At 43.0% G+C, this 25,574-nt stretch overlaps 1 protein-coding gene across 1 annotated transcript in view; it reads left to right on the forward strand.

Annotated features, from left to right (window-relative positions):
* LOC117828450 (ubiquitin-conjugating enzyme E2 E2-like) overlaps positions 1-25,574 on the forward strand; it is a 104,688-nt gene that overhangs the window by 13,231 nt on the left and 65,883 nt on the right. Inside the window, exon 3 of the mRNA XM_034705600.1 lies at positions 11,455-11,505. Within this exon, the coding sequence (XP_034561491.1) occupies positions 11,455-11,505 (51 nt within the window). The remainder of the gene's footprint in view (positions 1-11,454; positions 11,506-25,574) is intronic.

Genomic DNA, 25,574 nt, shown 5'->3' on the forward strand with positions numbered 1-25,574 from the left:
TCAGCCTTTTTTGGGTGCCAAAATTTTAAACCATTCAAATCCTGTCCTGCTGTTCTGCCTGCCTCCTGCGCATACATTTCCCCGGCGTGCACTCTGAGTCCCCGTCTCCTGCCGCTGCTTCCCCTGACTCTACTGGCTGCCCCTCTCGCTCGTCCTCGGGCCTGTCCCCTCTGACCCGATGAGGTGCTTTGCTCAGGACTGTAGTCCGGATCAGAGTCTAAAAAGCTCTCACCTCTGACAAGCAGAAGAATTAATAACATTTAGTAAGTCCTACAGAAAATGTATATGTACTGTAGCGTCCGTACGGACGCTGTAGTGATGACGAGCCGATTCGTGAACACGTTTAGTTTTAATAACCGGTCACTGTCGGCCGTGATCACACCAACCAACAAAACAACAATCAATGTTTGAATGAATGAAGAACTTCTCCTCTTGTCTCTCCTCTCTCCCGCTCACACACTCTACACCTCTCCTGATGCCTTCACTGACCGTCAACACTGTAGGAATTAAGAACATCTACACTGAACACGTTTAACAAACAGTAGATCTGTTACAGTATTACATGTGTTATAACTTTTCTCCTGATATCATGTCACCAGTACAACTGGATAATGCTAGCATGATAGTTGTGAGTACTAACAGCAGCCATGTTTGTTTGTGTTTTTAACTTTCACTATGATAATGTTTTGGTGAGGACCTGTTTTGAATCAGTCACGATCATATGGTCGCAAGTCAGCGGCACTCGTGAATGTGAGCGGGGGGGGGGGGGCGTCGTTTTGGAGGAGCTCTGAGGGAGGAGGGGAGGGGTTAGACGGAGTCATGAGGAAATGCTACATTCAAATTCCTGCTAGTTTTCCGAGACTACCAACCCTAGCTTTAACGTCTTCCTTTTTGACTTACTTTTTTGTTTAGTCAAACTTGTAATCATTGTTTTCTTCTTTAGTATGATGAGTCTCAATGTGCTTGATTAAGTTGGCTCCCTCCATCCTACATCAGCTCCCCACCTTGCCAAACGCACAGACCTATCACTGCTCTGATAATGTTAAACGGTTGCTGTAAGCACAGAACAGAGATGAATAGATCGGCTCCACAGATTGGGCCCTTGCCATCGTTACATTTTGAGTCAGTATCTGACTGATATGCAGTACCAGGATAAGATCAGTGCATGCCGAGTCAAAATGACCCGACAATGTGTTTCTTTATCTACTTGTGGCAGCGTGGAACTCTGCTGTGCTTACATATGCAGTGATTTGCTGGGCCTTTGACAACATGATATTGCCGTAATGATGCAGTTCACCCAATCAGATAATAAATGCTCTGGAATAACATTTTCATTTCAGCCAGTAGATGTTGTAAGTCAATGCAGGATGATGAATTGCAGCACTGATACAGTTAATGAAGAAGTCTGAGGAGCTCCTGCTTTGTTCTGAATTCAAAAGCAAAAAAAAAACAACGAGAGAGAAAGATGGCTGACACGCAGGTCGACTCATGTCCTTTTTGATTCAAGTCTCAGGGGACTATCCTTACGTCTAATAAGCAGTTCTTGCAGATTAGTCAACACGATTATAAAAAGGGATGTCCCAATCCCGATCTCAACACCGTTTTTAATTGATCTCATCCGATCATTTACGTCCTCTGTCACTGAAAATAATTTGCAGCTGAAGACGTGAGTGTAATTTGAATTCGCTTACATAATGAAAAAATAATAAATGGGACATTGATGTAGAACTCAAACCATGATTTACATTTTATTGTTGAACTCACATGAGCACTGTCAGACACATTACCAAAAAAACATACTCTACACACCTTACGGTAACTCTGCAGGGACATGTGGTTCAAAAAGAAGTAAACAGAAACCAAAGACACAACAGTCTGCTACAGTAGCATTAGCATCCTCGTGGCTAGCTGCAGCTGCCGTTCTCTATACTGGCATGTTGCTCCGTAGCTAGTTGCATGCAACCGGGTGTGTTTCGATCTCGCTGTCACTCCCAATATTTACGTCTTGCAGCTTGATGCTGTCGTTGTGAATCATGCATTGTCTCGTGAGAGTTGCGTTCAGAGCAGCCTCGGATTACAGCGTGCTGTATTGCATGTACACCAGTTTCTTGGTCTCATACAGCAGAGCCTTAAAACAGATTATGAGTTTTACAGCAATGCTAGCTGGATTGAGTTAAATGGAATACACATAAGACATAATTAATTTTTAAAGTTATTTTTGTTAAAGAAAAAAACCCAGTATGCAGCTCAACTCTCTTATAAAATAATGATAAGAAAAGTATGTACAGAAGACAAAATAAGCTATGTAGAGAATAGATAAATGGTTGGAGTCCCTGGAGATCAGGAAGAGGGCACTCTGGTGGTCTGTCTGGAGATCAGGAAGAGGGCACTCTGGTGGTCTGTCTGGAGATCAGGAAGAGGGCACTCTGGTAGTCTGTCTGGAGATCAGGAAGAGAGCACTCTGGTGGTCTGTCTGGAGATCAGGAAGAGGACACTCTGGTGGTCTGTCTGGAGTCTGGCTATGGCAGCGTTGAGAACGTTGGATGCCGTAGTCAGGTTGGCAGAGGGGGGATGTAAACAGCTACCAGTATGACATGTGTGATCCCCCTGTGCAGACGACATGGTCGGAGGACCACAGCACTCTCAGTGCTATCCCGGTCTGCCCGGGCAGTCTGGATGCCTTCATTAGAGACGTTGTGGTCAGGAATATCCTGATGCAGCCACGTTTCTGTGAAGCACACCATGCTACATTCCCGAAACTCTGTCTGTCTCTGGGCTAGTCCTGTTAGCTTGTCTACTATAAGCCAGAGATCTCACGTTGCACCTGATAAGACAGGAAAGACACAGCTTCTATCTCCTCTCCATAAACCTCCGTCTTCTTATACCAGCTCTCCTCCCTCATAGCTCTATGCCTCCTCTGCCTCTATGCGTCCTAAATCTCCAGAGTTCTGCAGGAACATCCAGCGGCCCAAGCTGATGAGCTGGCCGGCTGGCTTCAGCTCAACCAGCTGAGCACGAGTAAAAACAAAACAAAGCGGGTCGCTTGGCAACAGTAATGCGAGTAAAAGTTAAAACGGTTCACAACTCTCACCAACAGAAGGCCAAAAGAGGTCACAACTTCAACAAACTGCCTGAGAAACATCCGAAGAAGTTTGATGAATAGAGAGAAGAAAAATCAGAAAGAAGAATGAACGAAGAGGAGTGACTCTAACAGGCCGCATGCACGGTTGGCGCATGCGCACATAATGATCTTATCTCCTATGCAACTGTTATCTAGGCAAACACAAGTATCAGATCGAGACTCGGTATCTGCAAATATTCAATAAAAGATCGGATCGGGATCAGGGGCCAAAAAAGCTGATCTGGACATCCCTAATTATAAGCATCATTTTGTAAAAGGTCAGCATTACACTACTACTTTACACATGGCAGTGACAGGAAGTAGAAGCTCTTGCCTGCTCTACCTCATCTGGTCAAATAATGTAACCACACTGCAGCGTACCACAAAGACTGTATCTGTCTTTTCTTAGAGTGATCGTATGAAAGCCTCCGCATGTGGGGAAGAACTGAAATGATACACTGACTGCTTCTGACTGGAGCCACCCCAGACTGTTTGATATAAGCACCGCACTGACTTCTTATCAGCAGAGATGGGTGGGACATAAAAAATAAGGACCTTGAGGGTTACCACTTTATAAGAAGGTTGACAGGCACAGCGTTATTTAGTCGCTCTCATTGCTACATCCTGTAATAAATCATCAAGCGCTCTGCACACAGATGCCAGAGGTGCTGTTTTCCATCATAAAAAACTCAGCTCGGATGATATTGACTTATTAGCATTTGTCGGGGCATGCAGAATGTAATAGTTTAGTATGTGTGCTGTCTTTAGGGATTATCAAATGCAATGAGCTGTGGAGCGCTACAGAGAGCAAGTGTTTGGTTAAAGAGGCCGTGCAGCAACGAGAGGAACTCGCAGAATCATCAGAGCTGTTCCCTTTGGATTCCTCCGGCCTTGTTCATCGCCCCACTCTCCCTAACAGGTCCCCAGCCTCAGCAGACAGAATGTGCCACCTCAGGAAATACTGCAGATAAAATTACACAGCACGCACTCAAGCTGAGGATGACTCTGTAACCGTGGAGATTGTATTACAGGCTCCTCTGCAAATATGCCGTATTTCTCCTGCTTCCCCGAGTGAGTCGTGTGCAGTCATTTCCCCTCAGAGAAGAGTTGAAAGGAAAATCCCCTCTTGGATAATCCCCCCCATGTTATGTATCATCAACCTGTGATGTGCTCTTCATTCCTCCACTTCTTTTATGATGATGAAGAGTTGGAGTAGACATCTTTAGCCGGCCTTGTACTCGGCTCCTGATTCCTTTTTCAATTTCCCCGAGTGTTCACGGAGCTCTCACGAGGGAGCAGCAGGAGTTTGTACTTTAGAGTTTGTTTTTATTTTGTGCACAAGAAGGCGAATGTTTCAAACACAGAATACACAGTGGGACATTATGCCACTGCCAACCTCCCACTCATACAGTGGAAGCTCGTTCTGCCAATGAGAGGAGATTATTATCTCTCCCTAGACATCTTGTTTTAGGTTTATACCTTTTAGTTAACAGAGAGGAGTGATGCAGGCAGGGACAGGGAGAGACTTGGACAACATTAGAGATACAACGATTGAGGGAATGATATTTTTAAGATCAAACCGGGAATATTTCAGATCTTTGGTATCCTAGACTGTATGTTGGGAGTGGACGTAGCCGGTGTAATATCACTAGGGATGGGGATTTCAAGCCAAAATGCTATTCAATATTCATTGGCATCTATTCAAAGATAATTCGAATGCCCCAACACACACTCACACACACCTGTCCCATAACGCAGCAATTTCAAAGATATTAAGATTACGAGTTTTGCCCAAATAAGGACATGACTGACTTGATTGACAGGTGGGAACACTGTAGCTGTTGGCTAGGAGGCTCAACCCCGCCTCTTTACGTCACACTAGCTCGACAGCAGTTAGGTTGAGTTCAGCATTTCCAATATTGGCTTCAAAACAGGGCTTCAGAAACCGGGTAAACGTCACTGATACTACGTCCATTATTTATACAGTATATGGTAAAGTATATGCCATACCATACAATATCAGCTACTGTTTCTTTAAGACCCCCAGCATTCCAGAACCCAGCATTCTGGAAGCCTCCTTAACTGCTGCCACGAGACAAAGTCGTGTTTCTCTTTTTAACACGACAAAATTGCTTTTTTAAGGAGATTCCCCAACTGGTGATGTCACTAATTGAGAAAATCTCATGTTGATTTCGCTGAGTTCTCACGTGACTACTCCAACACACCTTTTTCCTCACAATATAATACTTTGCCCACTTGTAGTACATTATAGACATTGTACCTTAATATGTGTTTTTAAAATGTACAAAAAAGCACAATAACACCTCTTTAAAAATACAGGTTAAGCTTGCATCAAGATAGCGTTACAAATGAAGGTGTTAGGAGGATGACCTGCCGGAAAATGCTGCAATGTATCAAATGAATCTGATGAACAATGTGACTCCCAAAGTGTCTGAGTAAATAAACAGTAAACATTCAAAGACATTTCTCTCCAGTGTACAGAATAGGTCTACTTTAACATGTTTGACAAAGAACATCTCCTTCAGGCAGCAGGAGATGAAGTGAAATGTAACAGGGCCTCACATTGCTTTGTAGTGTAAGTATCGCACTTCCATTTATTACTGTGTCGACGCAAAAACAATAAATCATGTCAACATCGACTGCTTGTCTTTCCTCTCCCTCTCTGTTGCTGTAGCAGATTATTTTTATGTCCCAGATAACAAACAACCGAGAGAACAGACAGTGTGATCAATAACTGTAGTCAATTATTTATTTTGGTTTATTTTCTACAACCATGAATATATTTAGAGTTAGAGAAGGGAAGCATTTAAACAGGATTAAAGAGAACAAATAGGAGGTAGAGAGAAAATGAAAATAGAAAATCACAATAGAGATATGAGATCAAGGCCCACTGTGTAACTGCTCTGAGGATTTAATCAACATCAGGGGACCCAGTTCATCCAGCTCCCCTTAAACAAACCAACACGCTCACTGGAGTTTCTCTGCTCCCCTGCTGGGCTCAGTTGTCTCTATCATGTTTCTTCTATTTGCTTTGTATTTTGGAAACATCTTCAAGCACTTTGTAGTGATGGACCCAGAAACAGCCTCTTCCTGCATGCTCTGCTTCCACTACAGAGTCATGTCTGTTTTTAATGCAGTGACTTTCACTACAGAGTCATGTCTGTTTTTAATGCAGTGACTTCCACTACAAAGTCATGTCTGTTTCTAATGCAGTGACTTCCACTACAGAGTCATGTCTGTTTTTAATGCAGTGACTTCCACTACAAAGTCATGTCTGTTTCTAATGCAGTGACTTCCACTACAGAGTCATGTCTGTTTTTAATGCAGTGACTTCCGCTACAGAGTCATGTCTGTTTCTAATGCATTGACTTCAACTACAGAGTCATGTCTGTTTTTAATGCAGTGACTTCCACTACAAAGTCATGTCTGTTTCTAATGCAGTGACTTCCACTACAAAGTCATGTCTGTTTTTAATGCAGTGACTTCCACTACAGAGTCATGTCTGTTTTTAATGCAGTGACTTCCACTACAGAGTCTTGTCTGTTTTTAATGCAGTGACTTCCACTCCAGAGTCATGTCTGTTTTTAATGCAGTGACTTCCACTAAGGAGTCATGTCTATTTTTACTGCAGTGACTTCCACTACAGAGTCTTGTCTGTTTTTAATGCAGTGACTTCCACTACAGAGTCGTGTCTGTTTTTAATGCAGTGACTTCCACTACAGAGTCAAGTCGGTTTTTAATGCAGTGACTTCCACTAAGGAGTCATGTCTGTTTTTTATGCAGTGACTTCCACTACAGAGTCATGTCTGTTTCTAATGCAGTGACTTCCACTACAGAGTCATGTCTGTTTCTAATGCAGTGACATCCACTACAGAGTCATGTCTGTTTTTAATGCAGTGACTTCCACTACAGAGTCATGTCTGTTTTTAATGCAGTGACTTCCACTACAGAGTCATGTCTGTTTTTAATGCAGTGACTTCCACTACAGAGTCATGTCTGTTTTTAATGCAGTGACTTCCACTACAGAGTCATGTCTGTTTTTAATGCAGTGACTTCCACTACAGAGTCATGTCTGATCTCTGTTAGTGTACTGATACTGTAGCAGGAATCAAGCAGCACAGACTTAACCTGTCTATCCTCTAAGAGCGTTTTTTTTTTTTCATATCTAATGAGGACTGGATATTGCTTTGGAACCATCTGAGCCTGCAGTGAGGAACTGACTGAACCCTCGGGAGCAAATTTACTCAGTTTAGCTGACTGACACATTTAGGTGGTTCTGCAGAGTATGATCAGGACTCGAGACTGCGACCGGTGCGTGTGAGTAAGAATTTCATCTGGTCGCGTTCATGCGAGTGCTCTGTTTTAATGCTCCCTCTAACACAGGCGCTGTATTACACATTGTGGTTGAATGTCGCCCTCTTTTTCACTGGCTTCAGTCAGTCTCCTCCACCTGCACTCTCTCCTGTTCAGAAGAGAGAGCGGCGTCGTGTACATGCGCAGCACATACGTGCATCACACAACCATAGACAGACAGAACTTAACAACAACAAGCGTTTCTCTATTTCCAAAAATGAAGCGGTCTATCGCTGGTTATTTAAAAAAACTAAATGAGGAGATTGAAGAGGAGGCTGGTGGTGAGGGAGAGCCAGCAAAAAGTGCCAAATCAGACGTTACCGACAGGGAGACACCGGCCGAGCAGCAGGTGAAGAAAAATAATTACTGTCTTCAACCACAATGGCTTACGCAGTACCCATGGTTGCGGTACGAGGAGAAAGCTATGTTGTGTGTTTACTGTCGACAGTGAGGCCCGTCTGTTTCAGACAACTCTAAACTTGTTACCGGGTCAACACAGTTTAAACTTGAAACGAAGTTACACAACAACAGTAAGAAACATAAAACCTGTTGGGACTAGGGATGGACATTTCAAGTATTTTTCGTGATCGATCTTTGGAAATGTTAACGATTAATTAACAATTAATCATTGAAAAAACTTAAACGTTTCCCGTGTCAGAAACAACACCAAATGTGTTTTCCCCCTGAATCAAAATTTCTTTCACGACACAGTGTAAATAACCGACAGTATTGAATAGCTACGGATCGTATTGAGGTGTTCAAAACATTAAACACAACACATGAATATCAATGTGTGGAGCAGGCTCACAATCTCTGCGGACAGACAGTCATATAAGGGGAAGGCTCGGACAACAACATGTGGATTTACTGCAACAAGAGAACTGAACAGAAACATATTTCAGACTCACAGTGTCCAGTTTTCTGTCTACTCGTTCTTATTGAGAAAAATAAGCATGTGTACGAGGTCAGGTGTCAGCCTGGAGCGTGAGTCATAATCAGTCCGGCAGCAGAGAAAAAAAGCGCTCGTGGAGACCTGTCACTCAACTGCATTCCCCAGCTGAGCATCTCCTCTGTGCGCAACACCTTCAGTCAGCTGATTCACATGAAACATGTTTTGAACTTTAAACACCTCCCTGATCGCTGAACCAAATATGAGACCACATGATGTTTGTTCCATGTAATAGAAAATTTAAACAAAAAAATGTGTTCAAGTGAGTTCTAAACAATTAATTAATCAATACTCAATTCGTTGTTGACATCTCTAGTCTGGACCAATGCATCACCCAAAATAGCTTTAAAAAAAAAGACCAAATCATGTGCTGGTGCGACCAACTGAGAAAGATGCTACCAGTTGAAAAGTTAGTGTAGAGCCCTGATGATGTGTTTTTAATGTGTTTACTGACATAGATGACTACAGTTAAATTATAATGGTGCCCCCGCTGTGAACTGTAGTGGTAGTCCTGGCCTGAATGTTAATAATCAATTGTCCAGTTGTACAACGAGAGCACTGAAATATTGGCTACATCACAACAAAGTGCAGCACATACACTACCGTTCAAAAGTTTGGGGTCACTTAGAAATGTCCTTATTTTTGAAAGAAAAGCACTGTTTTTTTCAATGAAGATAACATTAAATTAATCAGAAATACACTCTATACATTGTTAATGTGGTAAATGACTATTCTAGCTGCAAACGTCTGGTTTTTAATGGAATATCTACAAAGGTGTATATAAGCCCATTTCCAGCAACCATCACTCCAGTGTTCTAATGGTACATTGTGTTTACTAATCGCGTTAGAAAGCTAATGGATGATTAGAAACACCTTGAAAACCCTTGTGCAGTTACGTTAGCACAGCTGAAAACGGTTTTGCTGATCAGAGAAGCTGTAAAACTGGCCTTTCTTTGAGCTAGTTGAGTATCTGGAACATTACATTTGTGGGTTCGATTATACTCTCAAAATGGCCAGAAAAAGAGAACTTTCATATGAAACTCCACAGTCTATTCTTGTTCTTAGAAATGAAGGCTATTCCATGCGAGAAATTTCCAAGAAACTGAACATTTCCTACAACGATGTGTACTACTCCCTTCAGAGAACAGCACAAACAGGCTCTAACCAGAAAGAGAATTGAGAGGCCCCGGTGCACAACTGAACAAGAAGACAAGTACAGTAGAGTCTCTAGTTTGAGAAATAGACACCTGTCAGGTCCTGAACTGGCAGCTTCATTAAATGGTACCTGCAAAACGCCAGTGTCAACGTCTACAGTGAAGACGCGACTCCGGGATGCTGGCCTTCTAGGCAGAGTGACAAAGAAAAAGCCATATCTGAGACTGGCCAATAAAAGGAAAAGATTAATATGGGTAAAAAAAACACAGACATTGGACAGAGGAAGATTGGAAAAAAGTGTTATGGACGGAGGAATCAAAGTTTCAGGTGTTTGGATCACACAGAAGAAGATTAGTGAGATACAGAACAAGTGAAAAGATGCTGGAAGAGTGTCGGACGCCATCTGTTAAGCATGGTGGAGGTAATGTGATGGTCTGGGGCTGCTTTGGTGCAGGTAAAGTGGGAGATTTGTACAAGATAAAAGGGATTTTGAATAATGAAGGCTATCACTCAATTTTGCAACGCCATGCCATACCCTGTGGACAGCGCTTGATTGGAGCCAATTTCCTCCTACAACAGGACAATGACCCAAAGCACACTTCCAGATTATGCAAGAACTATTTAGGGAAGAAGCAGGCAGCTGGTATTCTGTCTGTAATGGAGTGGACAGCGCAGTCACCAGATCTCAACCCCATTGAGCTGTTGTGGGAGCAGCTTGACCGTATGGTACGCAAGAAGTGTCCATCAAGCCAATCCAACTTGTGGGAGGTGCTTCAGGAAGCGTGGGGTGACATTTCTTCAGATTCCCTCAACAAATTAACAGCTAGAATGCCAAAGGTCTGCAATGCTGTAATTGCTGCAAAGGGAGCATTCTTTGATGAAAGCAAAGTTTGAAGGACAAAATTATTATTTCAGATAAAAATCATTATTTCTAACATTCTCAATGTCGTGACTATATTTTCTATTCATTTTGCAACTCATGTAATAAATAAATAAAAGTGTGAGTTTTCATGAAAAACACAAAATTGTCTGGGTGACCTCAAACTTTTGAACGGTAGTGTACATCCACGGCCAGATTTGTTCAGAGCAAATATTCAGAAAAACATCGAAAGGACTTCAGAGAGAGCCGAAAAGGGAAATTTTAATAGGACAGAATTTTCAATCTTAAATTTGGTCTTTTATTCAGACTTCAGTCGGAACAGCCCTTTAGAAAAAGCACATTAACAAACCAAGAGCGAAATACATATTTAAGTTATGAAGGCGGTCTTACTAAAAGTCTACAGACTGTTTTGGAAAAAGTACAGAAGTAAAGATAAAGAGTGTGAGTGAGCGAGACGTGGTTCCATCTGCATGGAGAGATACATTTATATCTGACTGAGTGATTGTGCAGTACAGCACCATGCAGCTGGATCCTTATTGTTATCACTGGCTTTGTTATGTAATGAATCCTTAACCAGGAGAAACTTGACCTCATGCTCTATTCATTAAACCTTTTCAAGAGCCTGGTGTGGACATGCTTCCTCCAGCCTCCTGGAAGCACGAGGGCAGAGACCGCTTTGTGATGAGCAGGGGAATGAATTAACCCTCATATATGAGATATGATGCTTTTATCAGACATAGCCTGCTGACATCAATATCAATGCTCATCTGGTTTAAAATGATGGTGGATGTTCAGCTGTGAGGATTTTGCATGACAGCACTTATTTGTGTATCCAGTCACAGTGCTCAGAGGCTCATTAGAAAATCAATGATGCGTTCAGTGTGTACACTTACATTGATTTCACAGGCAGGATTTATACAACTGTCTGTGTTTCGGTTGTGTGGGATAGTAACACAGCTCCTCCTCTCGTTTCAGGATCCAGAAGGAGCTCGCAGAGATAACCTTGGACCCGCCGCCAAATTGCAGGTAGGAGCCTGTTGATTGTGTGTTTTTAAAGGGCCATTTGCTGTGACACCTGAGGCGTTCTGTGTGTGCGCGGCTGTGTTTGAGCCTGTGTGAGCAGCGTGAATGGATTGTGCCGGCTCAGTGAGTCACATGAATAGTGGATTATTGTGCCGTATTTTCACCTCTGTTTGCTCGGGCTGAAGTGTAATGAATGGACCTTGTAAGCAGTTTGCAGCGTGAATCAGACTCGTAGGGAATAAATAAATATCTGTGCGATTGACCTGATTGGCAGTGTTTTCCATTAGCATCGCTGTAGCAACAGTGTTGTGTTTGCTCTCACTCCCCGAGGCTGGTAAAGGCACTCTCTGCTGCAGATAGACCTGTTTGCATGGTTTGTTTTCCCCTGGAGTCAGCGAGTGGGGAAAGACAGAGGTGCTGCACGCTCCTGCCAATCAAGATGTGAGTGAGAGCTTTCATTGTGTGCGGTTTGCATTGAGTCAGCGTTTGCTATTCTTCTTAAACTGATGTCTTCAGGGAGCAGAGTTGGAGGGCTAGGGAGAGCCTGCGCAGGCAGCCAGTCACTGCAGTCCAGGCATTTCCTGTGGGGCTGAGAGGCATGGAAACTCACTGATGTGTAGAGACCCGAAGGCTGCAAATGCTGGCCCAGGCTTGGTTTAGTCACTTCAGACTTTTGTTAGTGAGAAATCCTGAAATATTGATGAACTAATCCAGGGATTTCTCCTTGTGCACCATCAGCTCTTTTTCTCCAGGCTTAAACAAACAAACAAACAAACACAATTTGAACTTGAATATGAAATCTGTTGAGATAGATATTTTTCAGTATATCAGAATCTAATCAGGTAGGTGGCAAGTACAGATTGTTATTGTTTTGTATTTACAATGTTCAAAGAGGATCCCCAAAGAAATCGATCATGTTGTCAGGCAGGATATATACTTGCTTAACTTTGTATAAGATGCACGACAGGTGTCACGTGTCCCCAGTGTTGGTTAAGTAGAAGCAGAAAGGATGTGATTGTCAACACAGCAGCAGGGACAAAAATGGCAAGACGTTTAAAAGACAGGCTAAGGTGTCACTGCTGCTGCACAGATACAAACATGCAGGTTATAATAACCGGCGACAGACAAGTTCAGTTTTTTAGTTGGTGTTGAAACCAAGCAGCAATCTCCGGTCTTAAAATATGAAGCCCATGCTGAAGTGTTATAGACTGAAGTTCATTGAGCATCCACTTGAGGCTGGCTGCAGAAACACAAGAAACCACATACACACCCATTCAAAGAAGACGATCTTTACAGCAGAAATAAACATGTTTACAGCCTGGTTCAAAAAACAGCTTCGGTCTGAAGAGCTTATTTCTCTATCAGCACACACTGTACGGGGGATGAACTATTTTATAACGCAACAGTTAAGAAGATATTAAGATTAAGAGTTTTGCCCATTTAAGGTCATGGCTGGTTGGCGAGAAGGCTAAAGGCTCGCCTCTTTAGCTCACACTAGCTCGACAGAAGTAAGATCGCATTCAGCATTTCAAATATGGCTCCCACCGATGTTTGGCTTCAATACAGCGCTTCAGGAACAGATGGGTGACGTCACTGAAGCTACGTCCATTATTTATACAGTCTATGGTTCAAACCTACAGAACTTAGTGGAAACGAGTCCAGAACTGTAACGTTCAAGCACAGAGGAAAATGTTGGGAAAACTGAGTGAGGGTGGGGCCGATTGTGTGCTCTGTCCACCGGTCATCAGTCGCCTGAGCTGGATCAAGAACCTCTCTTCACTGAGATCAGAAGTGACGTAACGGGAACCTCCGACTTCTGTCACGTCTCTTGTTTGCAAACGGCTAATCTAGTAGTTGCATACAGCCTGAACTCTCTGCTGTGCCATCTAGAGGTTTCCTCCAGTGAGACGCCTAGTTCATATTCAAGGATATTTACAGTTATGCTCATGAAGCAGCCGGGCGCCTCTGTGAACACAAGGCTAAACATCCGGTACTGAAAACAAGCCTTTACATCACTCTCTCTTAAGCCAGCAGAGTCCATCTGGGAAATGACGGCCTATTTTTGTGACATACAAAGTGTTTCAGTGTTATCGTGCGACTTTTGGTTTAGACCAATCACAATATTTGTGACTAATAAACTGAGCCGGGGTTGACACGTTTTGTTTTGAGAGGCAGAAATAGATTTTTTGTTGATGGAGTCTGGTGGCTTTGAAGAGAGCAATGAAACAGCTGCTGAGTGTTTGAGAAATAATCATCCTCCTTAACAAAAAGGTCTGCCTCTGCGAGGATCTTTATGTGTTAGACACTTAGATAACAATATGAGCCTGTTAGAGGCAAATACATGAAGTTTTAGAGCGTGTGCTTTCACCAGCGTTACTCTGCAGACATTACAGCTGCTGGCTGAGGCCATCTGCGGGAGCGTCTTCATTAGTTTCTGTAGGAGTTCGTCATCCAGAGCCTAAAATGTGTAAAAATAGGGCCAGTCATTCAAAATCAAGTACATCACATCGTGTCACAGAGACATTTATTCACCATTATACCTCTGAGGCCCGTTCACATTTCAAACCGAGTGAGTCATAACCTCTGTTTTATTTTTATCTGACGTCTCCCCGAGACTTCCACCCGAAGAGGACTCTCCTGCTCTTCATCACGTTTCATTGTTTGATGAGAAAGAGAAAGAGAAAGAACAGGACAGCTTTTGGACCTTTTCTTTTGTCAACATTTAAAGTTAATCTACAATGCCTTCCCCTGGATCCAGTGTTAATGTTGGCGGCTATTTTAGATGTAGTCTTAGTCTTTAGACGAAAATGCCATTTAGTTTTAGTCACATTTTAGTCTTTTCAGCCCTTTATAGCTTTAGTCGGCGGAAACTCAAAACATATTAGTCTAGTTTGAGTCACATTTTAGTATTTGATTTTTGCCAGAACATCTTCTCTCTTTAAAATAATTCATGTTGTTGATCAGATATCGGTATCAAGGTTGTACCAAGAGTTAAAATTATCAACATTTCACTCATTTTTTAATTCACTCACATTTTTTTCTTTTTTCTAAAGTTATATTTTTGGCCTTTTGCCTTTATTAGATAGTAAAACTGAAGAGAGCCAGGAAATGTGGGGAGTAGAGAGTGGGGGAAGACATGCAGGAGATGGTCCACCGGCCAGGAATCGAACCGGCGACCCCTGCGACGAGGACTGTAGCCTCTGTATGTGGGGCGCTCAGACCGCTAGGCCACCAGCGCCCCAACATTTCACTCTTTTAACACTTTTGTATTATATCTTAAGTTAAAAGTCAGTTCACGGCACTCTGAAATGCATCTGCATCTTTCAACAAGGAGTTGATCAAAACTTACTAAACGTGTCTGATGTATCACCAAACTGGATTAAATCAAGCTGTAGACGGGAGCTTTTTACGGTAATAGCGGCAAAAACGCCAAACGTCAAATATTAAACAGACGTCCCCCGGTTGTGTCTTTGTCACTAACGCACACCGAGAGGTAAAAATCATCAATGAAGATGAGACAGATGCATGGAGGTGAGGAGAGCTGGTTCATAAAGCACACCTGCTGCAGGTAGAGACCAAGCTAACACCGAGCCCCTCAGATAATAACTCAGCCTGTCACAGGAAGTCATCACTTTTATCTGTAAAGACGCACAGCGGGGGGAAATAGGAATTCTTAATGTCCGACGGTCCGCCACTAAAGTTTTCGTCTCGTAGGGGTGTGCCAAAATATCGATACTATGATATATCGTGATATTTCGTCTTGCCATACGTTATCGATACACTGGCAGCAAATATCGATATTTAAACAATAAACATACAGCCGTTCTAAACAGATTCTCTCACAAAAGCCTGCTACAATTTTGATTTACAGAGTCACTACTTCAAGCCTCCACATGATGGCGCTTAGCATGAATAAGAGTGGGTGCTGCAGTAGAGTACTCATTGAAAGGAAATAAAAAGAAGAAAAAGAGAATGGTGCAAGGCGGAGGATTAGCAAACAGCAGAGAAAAACACGTGAAAGATGCACCATCGAATTTCAAATCTAAAGTCTGGGCCCACTTCGGCTTTTGCTATACTGACAATGGAACCACACGTGATAAAGAGTTCACAGAGCTTACCGTGGAGGAGAGGACGGTTCACAGCGCTAATGGTAACGTTTCTGTAAGCTGGCAAAGTGTCACTTTGCGAATTGCTCCATAAACGAAAGTGAAAGTTAAAAATTGCACTCGCAGCAGTGAACTCTAAGTGACCCAGAAACATGCTGTCTGCGTGTCGTTGGCATGGAGACAAGTCGCAGTATACACGTGCTGACCCGACCAAAACATATAGTGAAGGAATAACAGTACAAGGGCCACAAATAGGCAGCCGGTGGGCCGGATGCGGCCCAGGAGTGCCTATTGAGGGCCTCTGATGGATACAAAGTATCTACTGCACATAAGACTAGGGATGCTCCGATCAGGTTTTAAGCTGCCGATTCCTATACCGATCAGCCATGAGTGCCGATCACTGCTGATCACCGATACCGATCACATGGACTGTCTGTAAATTTTTCAATTTAGTTATGGTGAGTGCTACATCATCTAGGGAAAAAGGAACCATAAAATCACCTTAATTTAGAAAAAAACCCATATTTTTTCTTACTTCTTCAAGAGAAAAAATACAAAAACCTTGCAGGCACAATGCAGCAACTATTCAGTCAAAAGGACAACTGAGAGACACTTAAATGTACCTGCTATCAGTAACCCAATCTTTAACAGATTGGAAACATTAAGGCTCTCAACAGGCTAAATAGTGCAGAAAGTCAAATAAATAAAAGACAATATGTCTCACAAGTTTGTCTTTCAGAATATGCCATGTTTGAAACTCGTGAAACTTACAGAGAATGGGATTCCTTCTTTAGGGAGACGTTCGATGTGAGAGTATACTGTCTGGTGGAGCTCTGACAGCGCTACGTCTGTGAATTATTTACGTCCCGGTGGCACGTAGTGGGGCTCCAAGTGAGAAAGCAGTCGGCGCAACCCGGTGTCTTCCACCACTGAGAAAGACTCATCTTGCCCGATGAATTCAATTGTTTTTCGGGTTATTTGCTTAGCCTTCTGACTGTCATGCTCATACAGGCGAGTGTTGCCACCGTGGGCTGTGTTAGCTGCCGTCTGACTGATGATGCTCCGGCTGTCTTCTTTTCATTCACTGCCGTGAGTCTCAAAAACTCACCATACTCCGCCAAGTGTTTGTTCTTTAAATGTGTTATTAAATCCGTTGTGTTGAAGCTTGTTAACTTGCTTCCCCTGCGAGGTCTTTTTTCGTTGCATGTGTTGCAGGATGCAAACTTTACATCACTCTTACAGACTGTATAAAAGTTCCACACGGCAGACATGTTTGTTGTGGTTTGCTGCTGCGCACCTGCGCAGTGTGAAGGAAAGGGGGAGGGGGCACACTACACACAGGTCCTCTTCAGGCTGCAGGCTGCAAAGTATGAGCCACAGGTGATGGTTTTTTGTGATCGGCAATGAAAGGCATTGATTGGCATACGCCGATCACATACTTTTGCACAGAAATCGGCCGATAATGATCGGTGGCCGATCGATCGGAGCATCCCTATCTAAGACTTAGACCACATGTGCAGTAGATACTTTGTTTTACTTTGCTGTCATTCATGTGAAATTGATTGACAGTGTTTTGTAATTCCTGTGAAATGGATTCAGTACAGTCAATACATTCTGAATTTCTTCAGTGACACAGATATCGTGATGTATCGTGGATGATATTTCTTGCAATATATCGATTATCGCAGAATCGCAGTATCGTGATAGTATCGTTATTGTGGGCAAAATATCGTGATAATATCGTATCGCCAGGGACCTGGTGATACCCAGCCCTATCGTCTCGTCATCGTCTTGTCAACAAAACCTAAACATACGTTCGTCAGAGTTTTTATTATCAGTGATGCACCTTAGCTCGTCATAGCCTGGTTTTCGTCGTGAAGAAATAAGTCGTTGACGAACATTTAACGTCATAATTCTCGTTAATGAAATTAACTCTGCTTGGATCCGCCTTTAAGATTCATAAAACCAAACTACAAGATACAGAACAGACGCCAATAAGACTCTGTTGTGATCTCCGTCTTTAACATTGTGATCTAATATACCCAGGACTTACTGAGTGGACACTCCTGAGGCGTCTAGTGATGACTGCAGAGACTCACAGCTTTATTTTTTGGCAGACTGCAGGAAGAAACTGCTCAGGAGAACATCCTTTCTCTGCAGCGATATAAACTCTCTCTTTCCTGCCATTATCTTTTTTGACAAATGCTTTATGTCTCACTGTGATGGAGCTTTTGAAGAGGTGTTAAAAAGCCATTTCCCCTTTGAAAAGTTTGCATCTGAGGAGTCTCGCACCTGTCATAACAGAGCAATTTGTCAGCTGGCTGCTTGCTGTTTAAATTCACAGCCCAAACGTCTTTAAGCCGTTGAGGAATGACAGAAAATAACCTGTTTTTATGAAGGTACTATCTGTCACCGCCACAGTCTGTTTGTGGGATCTAAAGACAAGGCTAATCTGTCTGAAGCATGCCATTATGCTCCCTGACAAAGGGCCAAACAGCAGAGGGGGGAAAGGAAATTTCACGGCTAGCCGTTAGTGTAGAAAATGACATTTCGGTGCAAAAGAGAGGATTCCTTGAAGAACGTCCGTGCTGAAAGGAGCCCTCGTGACGAATGGATCGTGCTCGGCTGCAGTCAGGAGTCCTCAGTCGTGAGTGAAAAATTAGACTCCGGTTGCTGGAGCGTATTTCAGCGTCAGGCAGAGAAGAGAAACGAGCCAGCGGAGTCTCAGCACTACTTGAAATGTAGATTTTCTGTATTCATATGGCCCCTTGGGGTATTCGCCGCTCTCTAACAGCTCCAGATCTCCCCCCCCCCCCCCCCCCCAAAAGGCTGTCACATCCCCGGTGTTTGATTCAGCCTGCACGTTTCACCACAACAATCCACATTCAGCCTGCTCTTTTGTGAGATAAGCAGAGCACAAGCGCACATTGTGAACTGCTGGGATAAATTCATTTACTGTACCTCCTGTCACACACACACACACACACACACACACACACACACACACACACACACACACACACACACACACACACACACACACACACTCTGTCTGTGTGAACAAAAGGCTGCACGTCTCCCAGCCCCTTTCTTCACCTGCTAATTGATGTGACAGTGTTAAATAGGCTGTGTTCTCTGAAATACATCAGATGTGAGGGGTTATGAACGGACGCTGTGATGCAGCTCATTACCCCCCAGGATTCAGCTCTTTTTTTTTTCTTCCCCCCTCCACCCCTCTAGAATAAAGCGCAGCTCATGATCACAGCGGCTCCTGCAAACATCCTCCCTGGCTCGATTTCTGCAGGAAGAGACGAAGCGTTTCTGTAATCCCTCCTGGGAGTGCGAATAAAAAACACCTTCAACTTTAACCAAGAAATCACGTCTGGTTTCAGAGATCACTTGGCTTCTTTTTTAAAAGGACTTGGCGATATTTTCATGAAGCCAAATGAGGAAAAATTTTCATCATTCTTTTAATAATCTTTGTCACCCTGCCAGAAAGTAATTAATTGAATGTGACAAGCGCTCTATAAGGGTATGTAAATAGCCCCTACACCAGACCCGTTATATTAGTCCACTGCTTCGTCTGCCTTCCTAGCCCTCTCTCTCTCTCTCTCTCTCTCTCTCTCTCTCTCTCTCTCTCTCTCTCTCTCTCTCTCTCTCTCTCTCTCTCTCTCTCTCTCTCTCTCTCTCTCTCTCTGTGTGTGTGTGTTTTCCCTATAATTACCATATCCTTTCATGATAGTCCTGGCAGCGTTTTGATAAGAATCCCCCATCGGCTGAGGGGAAACAATGAGTGGATTCCAAGGGGGAATTGGCCACGCTCTTTCCCTCTCTTTTTCTCTTTCATTATCATTCATGCTCTCTCTCTCTCTCTCTCTCTCTCTCTCTCTCTCTCTCTCTCTTCCTTAATCCCAGCGAGCCCCTGAGGAATAACTTTCGAGTATCTGTGGAGAACTTGAGAAATAAGCGCAGTAAAGCAAAAGAAAGAGCGGCTGCAGAACGGGTTAAACGGCCGAGTTCATTAATGACTTTCAGCTTGTAGATTTGATCGACTCATCTCAGGTGTCATCGTCTGCTGTGAAGTGCTGCTTCATTTCCTTAAAGGATGGTGATCAGTGCCATTAGTTGGAAGTGTCACACAGGACTTCCACCGCGCCGTGTTCGGTCCGTCTCTGATCCGCTGAGGTCAGTCTTCATGCTCTCTCGTCTGTCAACACACACCGGTTGTGTTTTCAGAATGCAGCACAGAGCAGGCCCGCTGGACAGCTGGAGTCATGTGACCAAGGTTTGCCCCTGGCAATCTCTAAATAAAGGATCAGAGATTATATTATAAATATAAATTAATAAAAAATAAAATAAAGATTATTATTCTCCTCCTCCTCTCTTCATCCATGTTGTCTTTCTGGTCCTCTGAAAACCTCTGACCTCCGCTCATCATGACGGTTTGTTGTTGTAGTTAAGTGAAATACGATCTGGTGATAACACAGTGTTTTATTCTGAAAATTAACTGGATGTTTTCATTTTGTTTTGGTGAAACCTGACTTCCTGTCCCGCTCCATCTGCTCTGTTGAGATTGATGCGTTGTGCTCCGGCATCCGGCAAAAATAGAAGTCTTGTGTATCTGATTTGTTGCGTTCCGACCGTGACGGGACTCAACAGAGCGGATCCAGTGGAAGTTAACACATTGACTAGAATAGAAACCTATCAGATCCGGTGCCGTGACGGATTGGAGATGGACCGGACACAGATCTGGTGGAATTTGGCCGTTAGTCTACCTTCCAGATTAAGGTAGAGTTTGAGGTGAGGTTGATTATTTCTACAGTCTTGGGATAGATTGCTTTGTGGGTTTGTCCCGTGTTGTTTCACTTCTGACACTGCAGTAACGACATCCTCTTCATCGGTCCAGAAGTCAGAGTCCTGGTTGTAGTTCCTGTAGATTCCACCACGACTGTTTTCCTTGTTGTCAGGCTGGCCTCTGTTAGTCCTGGTCAGGCTGCGATCACTGGGAGCTGCTGAGTTTGGTCTTGTTATTTGGTTTGGTCACTCCTCCCGTCTGGACTCTAACTGAGCCAACTCACTAACAGCAAAAGTGAACAATCTGTTAAGTGTGACTCCGATCCACAGGGTTCAGGCCGAGCATCCTGTGAGAATCAGAGGGACTCACTGCAGATAATAAAAGTGCCTTCTTTATGCGGCATTAAAGGGAACTTGGATCTAAATCCTCGATTGCATGAGCAGCGCTCCACAAGTAAATCAACCCCAGAAAGTCAAAGTAACCTGTCGTTAGTATGTTGCTATTTGTGTACATTTTGTTACCATGTGATTTGGATATCCCAACATGATCCTTTGAAGTTCTCACCTGACTTTGTGAGCTTGTGAGTCCAGCTGCATGAGCTTCAGTCCACATGGTCTACGCTTCAACAGGACAAAAACGAGGTGCTGACAGAATCAACCAATCAATCAATCAATCTTTATTTGTATAGCGCCAAATTATAGCCAATGTTATCGGTCTTAGCCCACCATAATCCACCATGAGCATTGCACCTCGGAGTACTTAGCAAGTTACAGCGGAGAGGAAAAACTTCCTTTAACAGGCAGAAACCTCGAGCAGAACCAGACTCATGTTAGACACACATCTGCCTCGACCGAGTTGGGTCTAGAAAGAGGGATAGAGGAGAACAAGAGAGAGAGGGAGCGGTGATAGTGAGTAGTAGAATCTGAAGCAGATTGCGGTCTGTGTTTTTGCGTGGATATTTTGCACAATTGAAAGGCAGTTGCAAACTGGCACAGCGTTATGCACAAATTGCTGCGGTCACTGTGGCGAGAAGGAGGCATAGGTGCAATGACAGACGACGGAGAGAAAGAACCCTCCATGCACGTGTCAACACGTGGAATGTCAGAAATAAAATAGTAAAAGCATATCGTCTCTCCAGCAATGCCATTTTTGAGCTGCTGGATGACCTAAGTAAGGGCTGATTTGGAGCCAGTCACAAAAAGGAGCCATGCAATATCTCCTATGGAGAAACTCCTTGCAACACTGCACCTGTTATCAATTGTGCACGCATCATGACATTCAGAGCAGGTGCAATTTTTTTGCTTTGCACACGCAATTTAGCTCTCGTTATTTGGGATCTTAGTAGATCAGGCCTTGAGTGTGGTATCCACTCAGTCAACCTAACCTAACCTAACCTAACCTAACCTAACCTAACCTAACCTTACCTAACCTAACCAACCATTACAAATCTAACCTATCCTAAGTCCTAACACAGCCTAACCAAACCTCTCCAACCTGACCTTCTCTTACCTATCCTAACCAACCCTAACCCAATCTAACCAATTGGGGCCGATATTCAGTATTCGGCTGGTTTTTCAAAAAGTGCACCCCCTTGGCTTTACTGCCGGTGTGTTTTTACTAAACTACTCTGTTTTAACAAATGTCCTGCCCACAGAACCATGTGACTTGCTAGACCTCACAGGACTGTGGTACGTACATGTACTGTTAGTGTAACTTGTTGACTGCTAACTCCTGTTTAAGGAGAAGTTAAAGTCTCAGTGGTATCAGTGGTGATCTTCCTGAATAAAGTTCACATGCTGATCATCTCTGTAATGTTCAGTCAGTGGTGTAAAAGGTGATTATAAAGAGACGTAGTTTTGAAAGTAATGAAGTGATCCACTGTTTCACTGTTTTTTGTATATTTTCCTATTTATTATTGTCCAAAAGTCACATCTGGTCGTTGCAACACACGGGGAAGTACTGGGATTTCCTGTTTTCTTGGTGATGGTTTGTGGAACCCAGACAGTGGGAAATAGTTCAAGCTGAGGTTTCTGCATACTGATTTTAGACAGAAGACCCAAACAGACATCTTTTGTTTCACTAGAGGCAGAAAAGAGTTTCCAGCGTGCTGACAGTCGCTCCTCTCCTCGTGTATCTCCCTCCTAAGTATGCTGGGTGAGTCATCTTTCAGCAGCTGTTCCAGTTTGAAACCTGCAGTGCATCAGAGTCATAAACAGGACTCTCACATCAGATGATTACGGGGCTGCTGAAGCTTCTGATGTCGCCACAAGACCAAATTAAACATGTCGGTAGATGGATGATATGAAGAGCGTAACTCTGACTCTGCTCAGTGATGAAGGATGTTTGTGAACCATGAGCTATGAAGTCTGTCAGCTTCTTAATAAACCAGTGAGCTTTTCATAAGAGATATATCAACAACGAAGTGAAGGACCACATCAGAAATATTTCAGTAGTTTTAAAGATGGGAGGATTACGTTTTTGTGGGAAGAGATATTTGTCTTTGTTTGTTTTTTTGTTTTTCTTTAATTGTGCAAGAAATGTGCTTTACAAGAAGAGGGTGACCAAGTGATAGTAGACAGAATAACAAATAAACAAGGCACAAATATGACCAACTTAAAAAACAGACAAATTAAGAAGTGATAATTATAATAATAATAATAATAATAATAATAATAATAATAATAATAATAATAATGAGAGGAAAACCAAAGGAAAAACTAAAACAAATCAACAACAATAATAAAAATAATAATGTTTACAAAAAAAGAGCAGAAATATCCTATAAAAAGTAAGAAATGAAAGAAGGAAAAATAAATACAATTTGAAACTAAATAAATATATTATATTAATAATGATAATGAAACAGATAAGGCTGAATGACAGTAAAAAACAAATCATTTAAAAATATTTATTTCCTCCTTATAATCGTATAATCTCTTATATTATCTTTCTACTTTACATTTTTAATATTTGGAATACATCAGAAGATATGCACTAACTCTCATACCCCCACACAAACATTAACCTCACAAGACACTTTTAATTTATTTATTTATTTTCATACATGTTTATATATATTATTTTTCTTCTTTTAGTATTTGAAATTAGCCCCTGAAAATGTATAATTTGTCCCATATTTTTGTTCATTAGTTAAATATATTTTCATCTGATACCAGGGATCAATGCTGACTGTTATTAGACAACATGCACAGTCAAGACATTGCTGCAGACTTTCTTAAATGCAAACCTGCATGCACACATGCACTGTGCATGCACACTCAGCTCATGATCATCTTGCTTCTGCAGCTCTTGTTATATTGACTAAAGGCTGGTTTATACTTCTGTGTCTCCCCTACGCAGCAGGGGTCAACACGGATATGAGCACCACATACTTGCGCGTCGATGTGTCCGTGTCGCGCAGCAATACTCCGCTGAAACACTTGAGGGCAGTGCGGTCTCTCTGATAGTCGGGAAGCCTGTTTCCGGCCCCGCTACGATCTCTGTTTACTTTTCCACAGCGACTCAGAGCGTGTTATGTTAATCTACAGCTGATACATGTTGCTGTTTATCATACAGACATGATTACATGAAGAATAGAGAGGAGATGTTAGAGAGGTGAAACACACGGGCGATGCACCGTCAATCACAGGGCCTGCGGTCCGCATCGATTCATCCCATAGCTACATTTTGGAGGAAGTGCACTTCGGCTACATACGTAGGCCTCTGCGTAGGTACGGGAGCTACGCTGACCTACCCCGAGGCCTATGCTGTCGATTCAACGCAGAAGTATAAATCAGGCTTGAGGATGCACAAGCTTTGCAATCCTTGGGGGCCTTTCTCTTGTTGCTCTGGCACTGATTAGTATAAATCACAAACAGGAGAGTCAAGAGAGACTGTAGTAAAGTGTCAAAAATATACTGTTTAGAAACTTCAGTGGGACACGGACCTAGCCTAATGGTTAAGTTGTGTGCTCACTCACTCACTCACTCACTCACTCACTCACTCACTCACTCACTCACTCACTCACTCACTCACTCACTCCCAGTATCCTACCCTATCCACTGTCCTCTCCTCTATAAAATAAAGGTGTGAAAGCCCAAAACATCTAACTTTAAAAGAAGCTTCAGTGGCACCCAGCATCATGCCTCCTTACCCGTCCGGCTCCAGTAGTATGATGCTTCTTTGTGATTGCTGGTGTTATGAACACACACAGGCCGAGCTGTGAGCAGCTGTGATCCGAGTGGATGCTGCACTGGCTGTCCTCTGTGTGTCCACCGCACAGCTGAGACAGAAGGCAGCGTTCACTTTCATTACACGCTTCTCCAGCTCCTCGTGATTTTAAACATCCAAACTGAACATGATCTGCAGCGATGATGCTCCTTTGTTGTATTTTGAGCTCTAGTTTATTCATGTTTGCACCCCAGTTATTGAACTTTAGAGCTAAAGTTGTGCTTGTCTGGTAGACATCTGAACACCCTGACGTCTAAAACGGTTGTAGCCAAGTAGCCAAATCTACCTGAACACTAGCCAGTATGTTGCAACTACTTTTCAAGCCAAAAGTTCTGAGAGCTTCTGACCTCCTCTCTTAAATATTGGGCTGATGTTGAAGTCTCTTGAGGTCTGGCTCGTGTCCTCAGTTCTCTCTTCCAGCCCTGCACCACCTCAGTGAGCTCTGGTAGCTGTAGCTGTGGTCCTGTCAGATAAAAGGGAGGAGGTTCAGTTTGTTATCAGGAAACATCCCGCGGTGAAACAGCCGGCCTGTGGGCGCAGCAGCTGTTCAGCCAGCGACTCACTGCTCCGACTAAAAGATGCATTTGTTCATAAACGATGAACCAGAGTGAGAGGAGGGAGGCGCGGAGGTCTGGAGTCTGGAGCATGGGCACGTTAAAATATGAATATGATTATTACTTAGATTAACTTTACGCTATAAAGACACCAGTATGTGAGAGTTAATGGGCTGCATGCTGTGTTATTGGTGATGAGTCTGTGGTTCATTATGCTGAGGCTTTGGTTAAATGCTGGGAAATACCAAGAGTAAGTAGAGCCATGATGATTGAGGGTTTTAGACCATGTGATGCAGATTATTGAAGCCAGAAATGCTAAAAATTTTGAGCTCTACTAAAAATAAACATTGTTTTAACGTAGATTTTGCACCAATATTACACTGCAGT

This window comes from Notolabrus celidotus, chromosome 16 (genome assembly GCF_009762535.1).
Source record: "Notolabrus celidotus isolate fNotCel1 chromosome 16, fNotCel1.pri, whole genome shotgun sequence".
In the NCBI taxonomy this organism is placed as follows: domain Eukaryota; kingdom Metazoa; phylum Chordata; class Actinopteri; order Labriformes; family Labridae; genus Notolabrus; species Notolabrus celidotus.